Source organism: Chenopodium quinoa, unplaced genomic scaffold (assembly GCF_001683475.1).
Source record: "Chenopodium quinoa cultivar QQ74 unplaced genomic scaffold, ASM168347v1, whole genome shotgun sequence".
Lineage (NCBI taxonomy): Eukaryota > Viridiplantae > Streptophyta > Magnoliopsida > Caryophyllales > Amaranthaceae > Chenopodium > Chenopodium quinoa.
In genome coordinates, this window is record NW_018743920.1 from 5358125 (window position 1) to 5378938 (window position 20814).

The following is a 20814-nucleotide window of genomic DNA, read 5'->3' on the forward strand; positions in this document are numbered from 1 at the left end:
GTGATATTCCTCCTACCTTATAAATTTGCTATGTTCCTGCCCTGCTTATTTGCTATATTTGCTGTATATATGATATTTTTTTTATTAATAATGTAATATGCATCCTTGTCAATTCAAATTTCTGATTGTGTGTTGTTGGTAGGTAGATAATTTTGTAGCAGAATAGTTCCTATGTTGAATACAGATAATAATTGCAATGCTTGAGTGCATCTTATTCTGTTGGAGGTCTTGCCCTACTTGCTATGTTTCTGCCTTGGTTTAATGATGTTACTTATTCTGTTATCAGACTAATGTGTGTTTTTCAGTGTTAGATAGTTCTTAATGCTACCTGTTGTTCTGTTGTCATTCATTTTAATGCTGTTACATTCATTTTGTCCATTGGAGTCCAAGCTTAGGCACAATATTGAGTTATGACTTCATATATTAGGGGAGACAATGTTGTGCATGTCTAGATTGTCAAATTTTGCTTTATTCCTACAGAATTGTTCACTAAGGACTGGACTTTTGAGGAAAGCTTGTCTCAAGGCAAGGATTGATTATTCATAATTTCACCTCATTCCATCAAATGAACATTTCAACAGCATAATTCACCTCGTTCAATCAACTGAACATTCCAGAGCAGCATAATTGCATGCATCTACATCCAATTAATATTACCCTAACAAACATAGTCGCAATAATTCCATTATTTAATTGCAGATAATATAATCGCAATAATTCCATTATTTAATTCCAAATAATATAACCATTTATATTACGCTAATTCCATAAATTAACAATTAAAGTCGAAGTAATACCATTTTTACCTTTGGTTTTGCATCTGCAACCCTAAAAAAATCCAAACTGGAACTGCAACCCTTAACTATCCTCGCCGAAATAATTCTGTCAATTGAAACAATCGACGTACCGAACATCGACCCTCAACCCTAAAACATTCGAAAAAACAAGAAGCCAGTTCGAATTGAAATTGATTCAGAAAGAACCTGGATAAACCAAGTATTTGAGTTGGACCTCTTCGTGTTGAGTTTCGCCCAGAATTCGAGTTGGACCTCTTTGACTTGAGATTCAAAGAATTCGAGTTGAAAACCCAGAATTCATGCCTTCTTCGAATTTGGTTTCTTTGACTTGAGTTTCGCCCAGATTTTGAGTTGTTTTTTTTAACCCATGAAAAATCCATAAACGTTGAAGTTTAACGGTGTCAACTGTGAGATACCCACAGGTAATACAACTGGAAAACCAAGTAAAACATGTAAGAATAATGAGGCCACATCACACATCCAGCAAATGACTTATATTAGGTGGAATGTCGGTTCTACCCCCATGAGAAACAAAACCTATTTCTCAATGAGGAATAGGGAATTCCTCCTTTTTTACATTTTTAGTATGCAAACCCTTCACACATTCTTAGATAATTATGGGTGTATGCAAAAAAATGTAGTGTCCAAAAAATATACTCCGTATTAGGTAACTGTTGTATATCATATGTGGCATAATTAATTAATTATCCATTAACCAATTATATAATTTCAAAAATAATTAGTTAATTCCACAACCCTTTAATTTCCTGTTTTCTACAGTTGTGAGAAAGTTGCATAGGTACATGGCGAAACACAAACCTATATAAATTGAAGCGTGAGTAGACGTACGTGTAGTCATGTGTGTTCTTAATATTACAAGGCAAATGAAGATTGAACAAAAAAAACAAGATTAAAGAGGCACATACCTTAGCCATTATAAGGCTAGGAAAGACCTCTAAATTAAATTAAAGTTGGCAAGAACTGTTGAAGATACAGAAGTAATAGTATACATGTATGTAAGTTATTGCAAGCAAAATTCACTTGCTACAAGGTTATCTCCATAACTCTTGAGCCAAAAATCCAAAAGTATATATGATATATATAAAAAAAAGAAACCAAACATAAAAATAAAACAAACTCCAATAATTTACTACAGGAGTTCATCATAATCTCATATCATTGTTGTTTAAGCCAAAAGCAAATAAAATACGAAAGTAACTTATTAAATATTGTTAGGGTTGGGACGTTGTGTAGGGGTAGCCGCAGCAGACTTCCCACCTCGCTCAGATCGGGCACTTTCAGCAAACTTGACACTTCCTTCATGCATTCCCTTTCTCTTCTCGTCGTCGTCGTACTCAGCAACATAGTAAGCCTCCTCATTAGCATTCTTAGTAGGGGGTAAGAACATACTACCCCATTGCGGAAAATGCACCAAGGTCACGGGCAATGTGCACGCAATAGTCATGATTCCCATGTAGGTAAGACCTCGGTGAGTGCTAAAACTACCCGCGGTGAAAAATATAAATTGAGTCAATCCGGATCCAATGTTGCCTCCTGCACCCGTGAGGCCCGAGATGATCCCTAGGGATCGTCGAGATATGAAGGGGACGACCCCATAGGTTGCCCCACACGCGGCTTGAGCCCCTAGTGAGAAAAGGACTAGTGCTACGATGGCAGTGGGTAGGGTCTTGGCTAAGCCTAGCCATACGCAGAAGAGACCACCCAAGGTCTGGAAGGTCCAAAGGGTCCAAAGTCGGCCTCTCATACCGAAGTAACGTGCACTGTAGTCGGAAGCTAGCCCTCCTAAGGGGCGGGAAAATAAGTTAGCCATTCCAAAACTAGCTGCGATGATTCCTGCTGTGTGCAACTTGAGGTTGAATCTGTCAAATCATACCATCATATAATTAAGATTATCGAATATTTGACTTTTTTCGTTATAACAAAGAAACAACTTACAATTTACAACTACTGTATTAGTTATATGCTACTAACTACTTATTAATACAACCAGCTAATCAAACCAATTAATAAAATAAAGCTACCCGCAAATTACCAAACAAGTTCTATATAAGCCAACTTTAAACTTTGATTCAAGATTTATAATGGCTACCCAACTGTTGTAGTTGGATAAGCCAACTTTAAACTTGCTTGGTTTAATTTTATTAGTACATATGTTCAAATTTTAGAAATACATAATGTTTATGTTATCAGCTAAAGATTCTCCGATCCATGAGAATCATTAGACTGACGTATGAGAGTGAAATGGGTTTGAATCACAGCTCTAAGAAAAAGTCATACACATTATAATTTAGCTAATGTATACGTGTAGAATCTAAGTTCTATCCCGTAGAATATTGATCGAAAGATTCCAATGTTAAAATAATTTCGTACTTTAATTTAATTTAATTAAAGAATATTAATAGGCCAATCACATTCAAGATGAAGTCAAACTAGACAAGTGGCATGGCTTGATGGGATATCATACATGTATCTGATGGAAAAGTAGTCCAATAATATAAATAGTGTATCCGTTATCAAATAAAAAAAAAATGGTTTTTTTTTTTTTTTTAAATAAATTTATTTGCAAAATTTGAAGTTATATGATAAAGATTGTAATATAAATTCAACTTAGCAATAATTCACTAATATTATACTCCCTAATTTCATGTTAATGATGAATAAATACTCCAAGTTAATGCCCTACTCGACTTATGTCAGCTCTATATGTACATTACTACATTATCTATCGAGTTGTTGATTTATTTGATACTTTCTAGCATGATTAGTGTCAAACAAAAATAAATATTCAAACGTCTAGTAATATAATATGTTGATCTGAGTTTATTAGAAGTCTATACAAATAATCAAGCTAAGGGAAATATGAAAACTACCTGTCAAAAAAGTATTCTGCAATGACATTATCAGTTGTTAGCTCCACACCCAAAGAATAGCCATAGAGGAGCACAAAGATCCATGTACGGTAGTTGGATATTGCATACCAAAGTACCTGTATTAATTTAGAAATAGCATAAATTTAATTATTAATTCCATTCATTTAGTGTATATTTACTGCACACTACATCCTGTCCTAGGTTCCTCTTTCGATTGTTCTACTAAGTAATACTCGTAAGTATGGTAAGAATATGACTTAAAGAGTATCAATGTTTCAAGCAGGTCGTACAAAAGTAAAAATTATTATCTTGGACAAACTTAGAAGGACGAAGGGAATTGAATATACAAATTTGAGAAACATTCTGAGTATTTAAGAAAATTACCTTAGAGAATTTATCTTTGGCAACCTCACCCTTTTTTTGTAAGGCACCAAGGTTACCATCAGGCAAGTCTTGACCAAGTGCTAGCACCAAAATACCCATAATAATATGTAACATTCCTGGTAGAAAGAAGGCAATCCTCCATGCTATAAATGGTGTAGCTCCTGCACGCCGGATGATCTCGAAAACCAAAGGCATAAGAAGTTGGGTTGCACCGCCTCCCACATTTCCCCACCCTGCCGCCGTTCCATTAACCAACCCAATGATCCGTCCATTAAACATGGTACTCATCCAATATTGGCACGACACGAAAGTGGCTAGACAAAAACCTATCATAAACCTCACCGCCACGTATCCAGCTGCATCGTCTATAACCGACATGCAGAAGACCGTAGGGGCGGTCAACATGACTAAGAACGCACAAGCGTACCTTGGTCCCATGAGGTCACACACGGTTCCCATGACTAGCCTAGAGAAGACACTTCCTGAGACGGATGCAACCGAAGCATTACCAATATCCCTCTTAGTAAGGTCAAGGTTGTCCCTAATAATAGGAACCAAGGGAGCAGCCGCGAAAGTGGATATGTAACACGCACAAAATGATATCCAACTAAGGTGGAATGTGGTCATGTGAGGCTTTGCCAAGGAGAATATCTTAAGCCTTGTGGCCTTGTGCTCTGAATCGACGGGCAAAGAAAACTTGGCCGTCGGGTCTATTGGGACCGTGGAGGGGGAGACCGAGAAGGCGTACGATTGTTCCCTTCCGGTGACTCCATGCATGGAGCTTCCGGGCTCACCAGTAGCCATAGATGAACTTTTTTTGTTTTTATTTTTATTTATTTTTATTTTTTTTTGGTTTTAGGGTTTGTAACTAAGGTGTTGTTTGTATATATGTATTGTTGTATTAGTTTACGTTGTTGGATACAAGTACTTCGTAGAGTATATATACTCGTATAGTATGTAACGTTGACAATGTAAAAGGTGATAATGAGGCCAATGAAGATCCCAACGGGTATCATCCATAATCATATTTTATTGAATGGAAGTTTGGAGAAAAGGGTGAATATACATTTGTAGAGTTGAAGGGTTACTATTTTAAATAAAGATTTAAATATAAATTATCAAAGGGTTTACAAAGTCTGAAGTTTTATTAACAATAATGATTAAAATTCTTAATTGCATCAAATGTGGTATATTCCAGTTATGGGGGGCCTCTGGTCCTTTTAGGGGGAATCTGACACATAAAAATTCTATCTAAAATGTTTTTATATACATTTAACTGTACATAGAGATAGGTGGTTTTTTTTTATTTTTTATTTTTATTAATCATTTGATATATTTTTTCTTATTTTAAGATTTTAAAACGAGCAAAAGATATTACTAAATGAGTAGAAAATACTCTTGAGTGCACCTTGCATCCGGTGTATATAATTCTTTTTAAAAAAAGTTATAGTTGTCAGGTTGACATAAAAATTTTAAAAGTAGATTAATTAAACTTATCCTTTTAATTTTCTTAAAATGTTTGCCAAAAAATAATTTACACCCTGTGTGTTGCAAGCAATTTAAGGCATAAATTTATTTTTACAATTAGTTGATTATTGATCAATTACTAGTTTGTTTATTTCTTAAAAAGAAGGAAAGTGATTTTAAAATTTTATTAGGCAAAAAAGCTAATTATTGATTAGTTTTTTTATTTTTTATTAATCGAATAATATAGTACAAGTGGTACAAACTACAAAGAATCAATTATATGATCATAATATAATTAAGGAATGCCCTTTGACTTTGTATATGCTGAGATAATGATATGTACAACTCATGCATAGCTTGAGTAACGTACTTATCATACTAACCATTATAAGGAATACCCCCTATATATGTACTTATAATATATTTTAATTTAACATTATTGTATTCAGCCATATGAGAGGTCACTTTAATTTAATTTTAATCATAATCTATATGATTATAGTCATCTTCTCAATAAACTCGTTACTGGCAATACATTATACAACTAGCTACACAATGCGTCAATGCTAGTATATAAATATATATATCTCTGAGGATGTCAATATTTTTCGCAATTCACAGGCAAACCCTAGGTTGCAACCAATGTATCTCATCTCGTGTCATCAACATAAGGTGTACCAATTGTAACATTTGACCTCTATGAACAACTTGGAGGTGGGTGTTATTTTATCAAACATATATACTCATATTTTTTACAATGATTTTACATTAAACAACACCATTTTACAATTTACTTGGCCGAATCCACAGATAAAATATCACTGTTGTATTATTAATTACCACCTTTATAATCTCTAATTGAAAAAATTGATCCTCATAATTAAAAATTTTAATTGGTGTGATTGATCTAATACACACTATTATCTACTATTTCATTTATGATCGATGTACATGGTATTTAATTTAATAGGTTGATATTTAAATTATAAAGCATTTTTGTTTTATCAAGTATTTAAATTTGTATTATTACTTTGTATAAACTAATCAATTAGCCACCAGGCTAATATATGATTTATAAAAATTAAGACAGAGGATTTTGATTCGTGCTTATCGAGCAACACATAGGTTCATTGAAGAGTCAGCAGCATGTACATTAATCCTTGTTTTATGATTATATCATCTGAAGAGACATATTCAATATCTATTCAATAGTTTCAACAATTCTTTTAATAGATGTTTGTTGAAAAATTATTTGAATTACAGCCTTCATTCTTTCCTCTATTGGACAACTATAATTATTTGATAGCCTTCCTCCAGCAAATGGTTGACCCTAATAACCCAAAACCATTGGATAATAGGGTCGGAAAATAACCGGCATTGTGCCAAAATTATACTTGTATATTGAATAAAGAATCTTCTACTTTGCTTAAAAAATAATAGGGAAAAAAAAGATACTTTTTTTTTTTTTTTTTGAAGAAAAAAAGATACTTGCATATTCTTTAATTGCTGGTTGTTCAAATGACCTGATTATTGTGATTAATTGAGGTAATTAGTGGTTTAGGTCGTATTTATAATCAAAGTGATACAAAATTACTAAGTTAATGCTCATTAAATCATGATCCTCAAGAGGGAACACCAAAAACAAATAATTAACAAAAGAGGGAAAAAGTACGTTTAGTTAGAAATTGTAGATCGTGTCAGACTAGTAAAATTGGGAATCTTCTAGACAGCATGGACTTCAATAGTTAATACAGAGTACTCCGTAGATTGTAATGTAGATCTCTTGGTTGTGAGATTACTGAGATAATAGGATCCTTGTCTTGTTTATTCGACCGGCTTTTGATAGGTTGTCGTACATTTGTCAAAAATAAATTCCTAACAAAATCAATTAACAATATAGTAGGGTAAGTAGGGTCGAATCCATAGGGAAATGGTATTCAATCTAGCTTTCAAGGTATGGAGAAACTAAATTATGTCACAAAATTTGGATATTAATAAAGTCTAAATTAAAATAAGAATAAAACAATTAATAAAAAGACCTAGGGTTATGGTTCACCATGTTTATAGTTCCAAATCTATCAAATATCAATAACAATTCAATCAATCAATTATCTAGAGCAAGTTCTAAGCCTACGGTCGGGACTTAATGCTCTCAATTCAACATATGTAGTTCGGTCGCTAACATACTCTGAATTGCTAATTGTAGGTAAGCCTCTAAAAGTAAGATCTTTTGATTCAAACTCTTATTAACAATAACTAATTAAACAATTGATCAGGTTGCAAGATTAACAATATAACACTATCAATTAGAGAAATTAATAATTAAAATATCAATAACATCAATTAAGATTCATCATATAAACATGGATTCCCAAACCCTAGAAATAAAACTACTCAAACATGAAATAAATAATTAAAATTAACTCTAAGGAATAAAACATAATTAAAAGCAATAAATAGAAATGAAATTCCTCAATGAATTGAAATAATAAACCCAAGAATCATCCATGGAAGAATCCATGGAGATACCCTGAGAAACTAGGGTTCCAAGGAAAACTTTCACGAACGTAAAAATAATAAAAGGTATAAAAGGCATGAGGGAAAAATAGTATCCGTTAAGTATTTATATTAACCTACAATTAATCTAAAAATAAATAAATAAATATAATAAGAAAATAAAAATAAGTGGTCTAACGATTGGTCGATTGAAAGAGTTATAACCGATGTAAGATTCCTCATCATTTGCGCGCACACCCCACCCATCGGGCGATGGGTGGGCGATGATCTGACTTCATGGCTAACGATGACACTCGACCATCGGGCGATGGAAAGCCAGCGCCCCAAGCAGCAGCTCACGCACGAGCGCACACCACGGCCATCGCCCGATGGCTGGGCGATGTGTTGGCAGCTTCACAGGGTCAACCTTTCAAGGGCTGTATCTCAAGATCTAGGAATTTTATAGGGGCGTGTGACATATCAATGGAAGGCTCTTCAAGTCTACTTTTCAACAAAATTTGATTGACTTCAATCCAATATGTAGAACTCAAGTTATGATCAAAAGAGTGACCAAATGTCTGTTTTGACACTTTGTAAACCATCGTTTTTCTTCGTTTCAAACTCAAATCTATTTTCAAAAGATGCACAGTGACCCTTGTGAATTCTAGATTCATTCCTCGTGCATATAAATCTCAAAATCACCATCCACAAACATGGGATCTTCGATTAATAAACTCTATTCATCGGCTTCTATCGAAATATCATTCGAATCAACTCCAAATACTTCGAAAGCGTCCAAATGACTATGAAATCACCTGAAACATTATAAAAACACAAACGGAGCGTAATAGAGTACAAAACAAATAACTTATGCATTTGAGACCTAAAAAGCAACAAAAAGACCTAAAAACAACTATAAAACTAGCATAAACGTGCCTATAAATCCTATATAAACGTGATTCATCAGCTTTACAAAATTAGTTGTTATAGCTCTTAATTAACTGGTGTAGTAGCTAAGAGATCGAGCTCAATTCAACAAGGAAGTTTGTGGCCGGTTTACCTAATGCTAAATATTTCATTTTGAAATGAGGGGTGGATGAGATTCAAATTTGTAACCTTCTAGTAATGTTAGCTCTTGATACCATATTAATTAATAACCAACTCAATTGGTATTAATACTCTATCAATTTTAATCTTCCATAGGTCGGTCTTTTTGACAATGGGAGTTACTATTTGCATCCAAAAAATACTAAGTACCGATTCTTTAATTGCCTTTCAATTCCTTTTACTAGATTTTAGAGGTTTTACTTAATGTCAAAGAACGTACCTAAAGAGAAGTATGCCCTAGGCCCCTAGCTGAATTTGCACTTCCTTTACAAACGATCCACCACAGGGTTCTCTTTGTCTAGCTATATATCTAGTAGTAAATTAAACAACATCAATAGGTGATTTCGTTGCCTTTGCTCTTGGTTGATCTTTCTTACACCCGTTATAATAATCAATTAATCATGGAAAATTGCAAAAAACCACCTTTTATAACACCTTTTTTGTGAAAAAACACCTTATAAAAATTTTCTTGTGAAAGCACACCTAAAACCACTTTTTTTTTTTTGCGAAGTAACACCTTAACTTGATTTCCGGCGTTTGACTTGGCTTTTCGGCGTTGACTTTGGACGTGTGGGTCACGTGATCTCATAAAACCCTTTATTTTTTTTCTCTTTTCCCTCACAAATACCACCTCACCGCCACCACCACCTCACTGCCACCCCCACCAACACCACCTCATCGCCATCCCCAATTCACTACCACCCTCACCAACACCATCTTACCCAACAAATCTACTCCCATGAAAATTCCACCCCCGTTAATTCACCCCCATCCACCCAAAAATCCCACCCCACCTGCTCACTTCCTTCCTCCATTGAAGCCCAATACAACAACAACAACAAAAATAAAGAATCAAAGACCACATTGTTGTGCATCCTTAACACATTGGCCCCTCAAAATTACTCCTAATTCTATCATTGGTGGGCAAAAATAGTAACCCTAATTTTCAATTACAAACCCTAATTTATAATAATTTGAAAACCCAACCTTTCAGTAATTACAACAACTTACCTTACTTAAAATTAGGTTAATTGCAGCAATTCACGCTTAAAAATGGAGTTTTCTTCGTCAATGGTGAGTAATTGGGACTTTGTTGGAGAAGAAGGGAGGAGAGAGAAAGTTGAATTGGAGAAATGGTGGGTAAATTGGAGGGGAAAAAAGGCAAAAAATAAGAAAAGGGGGAACTCATCGGAACACGTGCTTCTCACATGCAAGTCAATGTCTGAAAACTAAGTCAAAGGACGGAAACCAGGGTAAGGTGTTAATTCGCAAAAACAAAGTGATATTAGGTGTGCTTTTACAAAAAAAAAATAAAAAAAAATAAAAAAAATTATAAGGTGTTTTCTTACAAAAAAAAAAGTTGTTATAAAAGATGGTTTTTATGTGCAATATTTGGTTTTAGAAGTACTTGTATAACATTTAATTTCAAAAGTATAGTTACTGTATTAACTTTCAAATGTTCGATCAGTATTTGTCTTCCTAGAAAACTCTGTCAATAAATTTACCAAAATTTCCTTAAATGTTTGGCGAAGCTACCCAAATGTCACATGATATACATATGTTTGTATGTATATAATAGATATAAACCTGACCTAGGCATCCTTGTTCGATTTAAGTGGACACAAAATGAATGTAATGAATCCTGTATTATTCAAATTAATTTTACTGATTTTGGATCCATGATAAAAAAAAAAAAAATCAATAGATAAAGTAAGAGTAGAGAGGCATATCAATTTTTCTAAGTATGCAAATTAATTCAATGAGCCTAATTCATCAATTTTAATTTATTTTAATTTGATCCATGTCCGATATAAATATAATTAGTAGCAGATTATTACGGAGTACATAGGTGTGCTCGAATGTCAAGCATATGTTATCATACATTGTCCAAAAAGCTAGAACTTTGAATAATATGATAATTAAATGTGACATTTTACAGGGCTAGTTCAACGCACAAATGTATCTAGCTCATATATGTATACATAATTACGGAAATTTAATATATTACAATTACAAGAGTAACCAATACTTACTAACTTATACGACTTATTAACTCATACTAAGTATAATGGGTGTTGAACCCAAAAGCATAAAAAATAAAAACAGGAGTACGTAATAGTTTACTAAATATTGTTAGGGTTGGGACTTTGTGTAGGTGGAGTAGCAACAGAAGCCACCTTCCCACCTCGCTCAGATCGGGCACTTTCAGCAAACTTGACACTTCCTTCATGCATTCCCTTTCTCTTCTCGTCGTCATCGTACTCAGCAACATAGTAAGCCTCCTCATTAGCATTCTTAGTAGGGGGTAAGAACATACTACCCCATTGCGGAAAATGCACCAAGGTCACGGGCAATGTGCACGCAATAGTCATGATTCCCATGTAGGTAAGACCTCGGTGAGTGCTAAAACTACCCGCGGTGAAAAATATAAATTGAGTCAATCCGGATCCAATGTTGCCTCCTGCACCCGTGAGGCCGGAGATGATCCCTAGGGATCGTCGAGAAATAAAGGGGACAACCCCATAGGTTGCTCCACACGCGGCTTGTGCCCCAAGTGAGAAGAGGACTAATGCTACAATTGCCATGGGTAGGGTGTTGGATAGCCCTAGCCAAATGCAAAATAGGCCACCCATGGTTTGGAAGGTCCAAAGGGTCCAAAGTCGGCCTCTCATACCGAAGTAACGTGCACTGTAGTCGGAAGCTAACCCTCCTAAGGGGCGTGAAAATAAGTTAGCCATTCCAAAACTAGCTGCGATGATTCCTGCTGTGTGCAACTTTAGGTTGAATCTGTCAAATAATACGTTATATTATTAGAATTGTATGTTCATACTTTAAAAATATACGATGTCAATCAGCTAAAGATGCTCCAAGCTAAGCCTCCGATCCATAAGAATCTTTAGGCCACGGTCAAAAAAATAAAAACTAATAAATAACATATATTGATGTATACTTCCGAGTATGTTACCTACACGTATGATATATAAATTGTTTAATGCTGTCAATTTTTTATTGTTCAGTTAATATGTAATACGAATTAAAATACTCCTAATTATACGGAGTAGTTTTGATTATCCGTACACGCATGTCGTTGATGTCACTCACATCAAGTATCAAGCTTAGCATTATGAGCTGGAGATCGATGATTTGATACAAATAGAATGAATCATCTTGTTTGTCTTATTCCAAAGTTTGAAAAATTAGACGTGAAAGATCTATCAGAATATACATAGTATTTAGAATCTAATTGTGATAGAAAATTTAATAATACATGTTGAATTAAAAAAGAAGGTATCGCATTATTCGCATCTAAGATGAAGCTAAGTCAAACAAGACAAGTGGTGTATTGGGATATAGTATTCCTACTTGTTTCCATGTAATTAGTACATCCATTAATGCCGGAAATGCATTTTTAGGTAATACTTTAACAACGTATTATTAATTTTAGTTAATAATTTTTTTTATGTCTTTTCACCAATAATATATAAGAGGTTAAAAGTAGAAATATTAATCATCAACATATTTGTATAATTGCTCAATACTAAACCTAACAAATATATTTAATTGTAGCATATATGGAAATTAGTATTAACATGTTAATTAAAAACATTCACAATCCTATCAAAAATAAGTAAAATCATCAACAAAAAATGGGGAAATTAATTAATATGAAAAATACCTATCAAAAAAGTATTCTGCAATGACGTTATCGGTGGTCAACTCCACACCCAAGGAGTAGCCATAGAGGAGCACAAAGATCCATGTACGGTAGTTGGATATTGCATACCAAAGTACCTATATTATTTTAAAAAATAACATAAACATTAATTATTACTCCGTAGTTCATATATTTCTGATTCATTAATATAATTTAAAGTTCTATGAAAACATTAGGATGAGTAATTAAGAATATTAAATTACCTTGGAGAATTTATCTTTGGCAACTTCACCCTTCTTTTGTAAGGCACCAAGGTTACCATCAGGCAAGTCTTGACCTAGGGTTAGCACCAAAATGCCCATAATAATATGTAACATTCCCGGTATAAAGAAGGCAATCCTCCATGCTATAAATGGTGTAGCCCCTGCTCGCCGGATGATCTCGAAAATCAAAGGCATTAGAAGTTGGGTTGCTCCACCTCCTACGTTCCCCCACCCTGCCGCCGTCCCATTAACCAACCCGATAATCCTACCATTAAACATGGTACTCATCCAATATTGGCACGACACGAAAGTGGCTAGACAAAAACCTATCATAAACCTCACCGCCACGTATCCAGCTGCATCGTCTATAACCGACATGCAGAAGACCGTAGGGGCGGTCAACATGACTAAGAACGCACAAGCGTACCTTGGTCCCATGAGGTCACACACGGTTCCCATGACTAGCCTAGAGAAGACACTTCCTGAGACGGATGCAACCGAAGCATTACCAATATCCCTCTTAGTAAGGTCAAGGTTGTCCCTAATAATAGGGACTAAGGGGGCGGCCGCGAAAGTGGATATGTAACACGCACAAAACGATATCCAACTAAGGTGGAAGGTAGTCATGTGGGGTTTTGCCAAGGAGAAAATCTTAAGCCTAGTGGCCTTGTGCTCTGAATCGACAGGCAAAGAAAACTTTGCCGTCGGGTCTATAGGGACCGTGGAGGGGGAGACCGAGAAGGCGTACGATTGTTCCCTTCCGGTGACTCCATGCATGGAGCTACCAGGCTCACCGGCCATGTTTTTTTGTTTTTTGTTTTAGGGATTTTGAAAAATCTAAATGTTGTACACTAGTACAAGAAGAAAAAGTTGTATTAGGCTTGTTGTTGTATTACGTTGTTGTATTCATGAATATTTATAGTAAGGTAACGTTGACATTATAAAAGTTGATAATAAAGCCAGTAAAGATCCCAACGAGTACATTACGTAATCATATGATATTTAATTAATAATAATTTTAAAAGGGTGTTGGTGGGTTAATATTCAGAAATAAAGAAATTATTAAAGAGTTTACAAAGTCAAGATTCTTATGTCTTATTAAAAAAAAAAATACACGTAATAATTATACCGTATATAAGTGAATCCACTTCGCCGCATCTAGAATATACTTGTATTGGAGGGCTTATCAAATGAACCAAAAGATAAGTGCCTTTTCTGGGGCCCTTCCAGCTAATTACTATATTTAGTTTATTGGTGTCAATTTGATGAGTATTCTGTAAGAGATTACATTCGTAAACCATAAGATATATAATAATCTGTATTTCTTAATAACACTTGCTAATAACAATTAATTTTATATAGGGAAACCTAAAAATGTATCAAGTCTCTGAATTACTAGATCCGTAAGATTCTTTATGAACTTGTTTCGATTTTTTAATCAAGTGTACATGAATACATGATCAATGTAAATTAGAGTACAATAAAGTTACAAGATCACGCTCATTCAAAAATTATGACATACAATATTATTTTTATACTCACAGCTTTCTAAAATAAATGGCACACATTGACTGTTTTCACTATTCTTAGGTTAACTTTGAATGTAGCTTTAGCTAACATATAAAAAACAAATATTATTGTTAAATATGTATTAGTATAAGTTTCATAATATTGACTTTTTTTTTTTAATAATATTTACTAATTTATACTCCGTATTTATTTATCTTAAGGGTCAAATTAGCTGGTGTATTAGCAAGCAAATGTGTTAAATTTGATAATGTTAATAATTTAGAGCAGGGGTTAGTGTATATATATGAAGCGGACGTGGGGTTAGGAAAAGGTGTAATGTATTTTTCCAAAAAAAAATAAAATAAAAAGAAGTGTAGATATTATACGGAGTTAGCCGACACTTTGTACGGCTGTACCATTAATACAGTGCACAGAGATTCTATAGAGTACTCGGTAATTCATTTTTTTTATCAACAATTTTTTTGAATTTTTTTTTTTTTTTTTTTTTTTTGAATCAACTTAAAGTTGTATAACTTCAGATAAAAAGAGAGTTTTAAAAAAAGTAAATTTGAAACATGAGAAAGTAGGTTAAATAAGTATGATTATTATTTTCTTCAAGAGTGGTAATTTGCATTGAATATTTTGAAATTTAATTACTGCTTTTTGACGCATTATCAAGAGAACTATGAAGCAAAGTTATACAATTACAACTAATTAAAGAAGGTTGAACCGTTGAATATCATTTAGTATTAAAGTAATAATAAGTTACAAAAATAATTATTTATCTTAAAAAGCACTCGATTATTAATGCAAAACTTGTATTTTTTTTTTTTGAATAAAAATGCAAAACTTGTATGTTTCTAAATCATTAATTAAATTTCATTTCTAAATAATAAAGATAGGTTGGTAAATTGTTCTATGCTACATAATAATACGAATTACTCCCTCCGTTTCTGAAACTTCAACTCACTTTATATTTGCACGGTCTTCAATGTGCGTCTTTGACCATTTATATCTTTGGCTATGTGTAAGTGAAAATTATAAAAAAAAATTGATATTTGGAAAATATAAACTAAGACGAACCTAATAAGATCTTCCATGGTAATTTAATTCTTATGTATAATCAGAAAAATTGGTCAAAGTTATTTTATTTTGACCACATGAATAATAAGTAAGTCGAACTTTCGGAAAATGAGGTAATATAAATGATAATCTATATAATTCTAAACTGGCTTTGGACTTTTTGTGTTGAGATGATAGGTACACCTCATAGCTAGCTTAATCAACGTACTTATCAATAATAATACTCCGTATTATTTCTTTAATAAGATTGTACGGTTCAGCTATTTGAGGGGTCACTTTTGGTCCTATCCGCTACCAAGTCGTCATTTGGAAATGAATATCTCGTCTTTGTCATCTAGCTAGCAACACCCTTGTTAACTTATACCACGACCGTCGTGATATTTGTTAAGTTTTTTACCCTACAATTTTACCAAAAAAAAGTAAATAAATAAAATAAAAAATAAAATAAAAGTAACAAAGGTTTGATACTTTGAATAGCATTAGAATATTAGCAGAGGTCTTAAACATAATAGATGAATAAAATAATATAAATAATGAAATAGTGATGAAGTGAATAAAGTAAGAAATAATACCTAATAATGAATAGAAGGATATATTATTCTGAATAAATATTAAGAGAGGCTGAGAGTATTAAAAGCATTTATCAATAATATAATAACGTATAAATAGGTATAATAACAAAAAAAAAAAAACTCATCCAAATGAGAAAATATATATCTTCGTTTTTGTAAAAAAAAAAATGAGAAAATATATATCTTCGTTGTTTTTAAAAAAAAAAAAAAAAAAAAAAAAAAAAAAAAAAAAAAAAAAAACCTATACTTTCCTCTGTTAAAAGGTTATTACAATGTGACACTGGAGTCATTCTCATTCATTTTATTTTGTCACATTCTCAAATTCTAATCTACTCCATAATTTTGCTAAGTAAAATTTGCATACTCTACAATACAAAGTACGAGTATACTCTTCTACTTCTTGCGTCACCCAAAAAGATATTTGTAGTAATGTGCAAATAATAATCAGAAAAGTAAAAAGTACTGATTATAATAACATCAATAATGGTAGTACCGCAGTACTACTACCTAAATTAAATTAAGTGTTTTGTGCTTATCGTACACAACAGCAACACATAAGTTCATTAGAAAGTCAACGTGAATATACTTTCGATTTATATTCTGAAGTGGTATATACTGAATAATATAAAAATTACGTGTCGACATTATTGTCCTATATGCTAAAAGATGATGTATGCTAACTTGTTCGATATTTTCTTTAGTTTTTTCAGTTAATTTGCCGTCCATATCAATGATATCATCTGCCAAATCGTGGTCCGAAAATAACACTTACCACTGGATTATACGCCAAAACTATTAAAGTAAACATAAAAAAATATAAATTTTTGAAAATTCATTCATATCTATCCTATGCTTATCAAAGGGATATTTTGATTAATTAAATAATTATTGGGGAAAATTTATAAGAAGACGTAATAATTGTTATAATCAAATTAAATAATCAATTTTTTTTTTTTTTTTGACAAGGGTAATCAAAATTATGCTTAGTATGATTGTTAGTCATTAGGACATGTTCCTAGGGAGAAGACATCAATAAAAAAATAATTTAAAACTTAGAAAAGAGATGTTGATAATTTTGAATAAGGAATTTAGTGGATAACAATAATGTTACTCTTGTGACATTTATGATTTGAGAAGAAAAATATAATTGTAAGGGTATGTTAAAGTTTGGTGTACTATTATTTGGAACACCATTGCTTAGAATATGTTAGTTTCGCTTTACAAATAATAATTTCAGAACATTGCTTAGAATATGTTAGTTCCACTTTACGAAAAATTAGTTTAATAAGTTCAATTCAAATTAAAAGTCAGCTATGAAAACTATTTTCTAGAGAAAAATAGGCGAATAATTAAATTTATACGCTTTTGACATAGAAGAGAGCATGAATTAGCTAGAGAGCAAGTTGATTAACGGAGTATTTGTAATAAATTAATTATATATATATATATATATATATATATATATATATATATATATATATATATATATATATATATCATCAACATTGCTATTTGCATCATTTTGATGTTACTAATTTTTAAATTGTTTAGCGAATTAAAGTACATTAAGTTGATATTATTAACTTTCAGAGCTAAAAGTGATTTGTCGTCAATGTCGACTCCTACACCCAAAAATTATATAAAAAGAAAGAAAACAAAGGTTTAATGTTATTCAAACCAATTGTCAAATTTTGCATATATTTTATTAATTAATGGAAAATATGTCAAACCTTATGATACTTCAGTTGGACAAGTAATTCATATATATATATATATATATATATATATATATATATATATATATATATATATATATATATATATATATATATATATATATATATATATATACTGTTCAAGTGTATAGTACTACTCTATAATTAGTGATAAAAAAAAGTTAAATAACTATCCATTAAGAAAAGTATTGTAAAATTAATTTCTGTATTATTTTGGTAGGTTAGGAAAATAGATCTATTACGACAAAATTTCTCACACAAGTCAATTTGGCTCGACTTAGCTAGATAGGTCCTTTAAAAAAACCCCAGTTCCTCATCCTACAACTTTATGATTGAAAGATGAAATTTTTTCCACTAAATTAAACCATGCATGTCTTGGTGTCATAAAATAACATGAGTGTCAAATGTTCAACCTACACTCCAAGATAAATTATTAATATTATGACAAATTGTCATATATGTAGACTACTTATAGGTGTTGGGCATTTTTTATTTTTTTTTTTCTCCTTTTTTTTAAGAAAGGTATTGAGCAGTTGGTGTTATAGAGTTCCAGCTTTCAAGCATACTTTTCAAATAGGCCTCTAAATATCTCCTTAATTAGCGTGTTATTTAGCCTAATGTCGTTGTGATGTACTTCAATTTTTATTTCATTATATGATTATATATTACATAAAACAGATTAATATGTGGTATATGATTAACATGCATATATAAACAAAAAATATACATATACGAAAGTCTTCTATGAGCAAGTGTAATGCAAATTGATTAAGCAAGTTGTATTAGCATCCTAAAAGTCCAACTTAGCTTTAAACTCTATGCTTGAGCCAGAATTGATGCACGCAAGCATTCAAAATCAATGGAAACTCCCTGTATTCTTCAGCAATTTGTTTGATATCGGCTCCATTAGATTCGAGAGTATTACCAATAGCGAATTGATTAAATTATTATTGTTTTGATGGTTTGCTTACAATTCAATTAAAATCTTGAAATAGGTAATACTTACTATTTTTTTTATGACTGACCTAGGTTGAGCACAAACTCACATCGAAGGAAAGTTTAACTACATAAAAATCCAGCATAACTTCATTTAATTAAAAACCAATTGGTGATAACTGAAGCATATTGATCTGCCAACTACCAATAATGTTATATTCTAGTCCTTCTCCCACTGTATACTTTAGAATAAGGCAATTAATCTCAACTCACATACAAGTTATATTCCTATCAGTTACCATGCATCTCCCCTCTAGTTTTCCAAAATTTCTAACTTTGCAAAAGCTAAGCTAGACAACAAAATAAGGATTACATCATAAAAAGCTTATTCCAACAACTAATTGTACGTTGATCATGACATTCGTACAAGTAAATCCTTTGACTAACATCGATCTGCCTTTTGTTTGGTATGAAGAGCTGCACTTTAACTGGAATCAACCATTGTTATACCTCATCAATACATATATACGAAGTTTTTGGTTGATGAATTCTGAATTTATTTGAATAAAACATTTTAAGATAATAATACAGGAAAAAAAAATAGGTGAAATGAGGGAGATTACTCTATGCTACAAGACAAGATTTTGATTTAATTTATTTTCCAAACCTTAATCGAAAGAACTAATCATATCATATGAGCTTTTCTATGACATATTCTTATGTTCAATAAAAATCCATGTTATATCCTCAGTTTTTGTAAATGATAGAGTATATAAACTGATCTTGGGTTTCAACTATCATCTTAACCTTTTGGTTGAGTTGGTCTGTTTAACATGGTATCGAAGCCAATATGATACAAAGGTCACAGGTTTGCATGAATCTCATCCACTCCCCATTTTCAAGTGGAATATTAAGCATTAAGTATGAGGAGGGCACATGCTGCATCCACACTTCAAGCTCAAACGGGCTCTCATGTGAGGGGGTGTGGTGTGATAGAGTATAAAACATATTCCTAGGCCTTAACCATCATTTTATTCTTTTGGTTGAGATGGTCCCCTAATATGGTATCAAGAGCCAGCGTGACTAAAAGGTCATTGGTTCGAATCTCATCCACCCCTTCTTTCAAAGTGGAATATTAAACGTTGGGTATGGTGGGGCCCATGCTATATCCACACTTTAAGCCCAATGGGCTCTCATGTGAGGGGGCGTGATGGAGTATATAAACCGATCATAGGATTCAACCATCAGTTTAAGTTTTTGGTTAAATTGATCCTCTAACAATAAAGTATATCAAAGTCGTCCATGCTATTATATGATTTATATCTCTGTTCATAGATTTTGTTAGGGAAATTATTTGTGTTCTAATTTCATGTTTAAGATTAAAAGCCATTTAATTTGATTAGCTTTGGTTTGTACTCTGCTAAAGTGGGAAGATTAGTTTTTCTAAGCTCTTCATTTAAACCCATTTTCCCAATTAATAAGTAGTTTAATCTAATTTATTTGATGGATTACAAACCCAATAGTGAGACTTGAATTAAAAATTTTAAAATCACACAAATTTGTCGTGATAGATTTACATTGGAGCTTTTGTAAGGCGTTTCGTTTTGTGCGCTTTGGTAAGCGTTTCGTTGGAAGTTCAATAGTAGTTGGGCCTGAAAGTCTGCACAAATTATTGTTCATCTTCAACCCATTTTTTACTGGGCTTAATGTATGTACATAGCCCACATATGTTAAACAACTTAAGCCCAAAAATGAACTGTACTTATAATTTTGAGTAGTTTACAATCTTTAGACTGAAGATACGCCGGTACTTAAACAACTTAACTCTAGTATGACAATTTCATGGTGATGTTTATAGACCAATTCACCAAAAATTTCAAAGTACTTAAATTCATGAGTGTCAATTAGTTTAATTGGT

At 32.4% G+C, this 20814-nt stretch overlaps 1 protein-coding gene across 3 annotated transcripts; it reads right to left on the reverse strand.

Annotated features, from left to right (window-relative positions):
- Positions 1 to 1688: 1688 nt before the first annotated feature.
- Positions 1689 to 14088, reverse strand: LOC110688100 (high-affinity nitrate transporter 2.1-like). 3 transcript variants are annotated; one of them, XM_021864787.1, is made up of 4 exons: positions 13818 to 14088; positions 4073 to 4829; positions 3689 to 3804; positions 1689 to 2677 (listed from the first exon to the last, which is right to left on the reverse strand). In XM_021864787.1, the coding sequence occupies exons 1-4, from the start codon at positions 13859 to 13861 to the stop codon at positions 2020 to 2022; spliced, it is 1575 nt and encodes a 524-aa protein (XP_021720479.1). In that variant the 5' UTR covers positions 13862 to 14088; the 3' UTR covers positions 1689 to 2019. The 3 variants fall into 3 exon arrangements, with proteins under 3 accessions (XP_021720479.1, XP_021720478.1, XP_021720477.1); XM_021864786.1 differs by lacking the exon at positions 13818 to 14088 and having other exon boundaries at positions 4073 to 5820; XM_021864785.1 differs by lacking the exons at positions 1689 to 2677; positions 3689 to 3804; positions 4073 to 4829 and adding exons at positions 11029 to 11929; positions 12819 to 12934 and having other exon boundaries at positions 13061 to 14040.
- Positions 14089 to 20814: the final 6726 nt, after the last annotated feature.

Excerpts from the sequence above, each read along its gene's own strand:
- LOC110688100 (XM_021864785.1), bottom strand. The coding sequence starts at position 13,861 with ATGGCCGGTGAGCCTGGTAGCTCCATGCATGGAGTCACCGGAAGGGAA. Across the intron at positions 12,935-13,060 it reads CCAAAGATAAATTCTCCAAG|GTACTTTGGTATGCAATATC; the intron begins GTAATTTAATAT and ends AAAATAATATAG. Across the intron at positions 11,930-12,818 it reads GCAGAATACTTTTTTGATAG|ATTCAACCTAAAGTTGCACA; the intron begins GTATTTTTCATA and ends ATTATTTGACAG.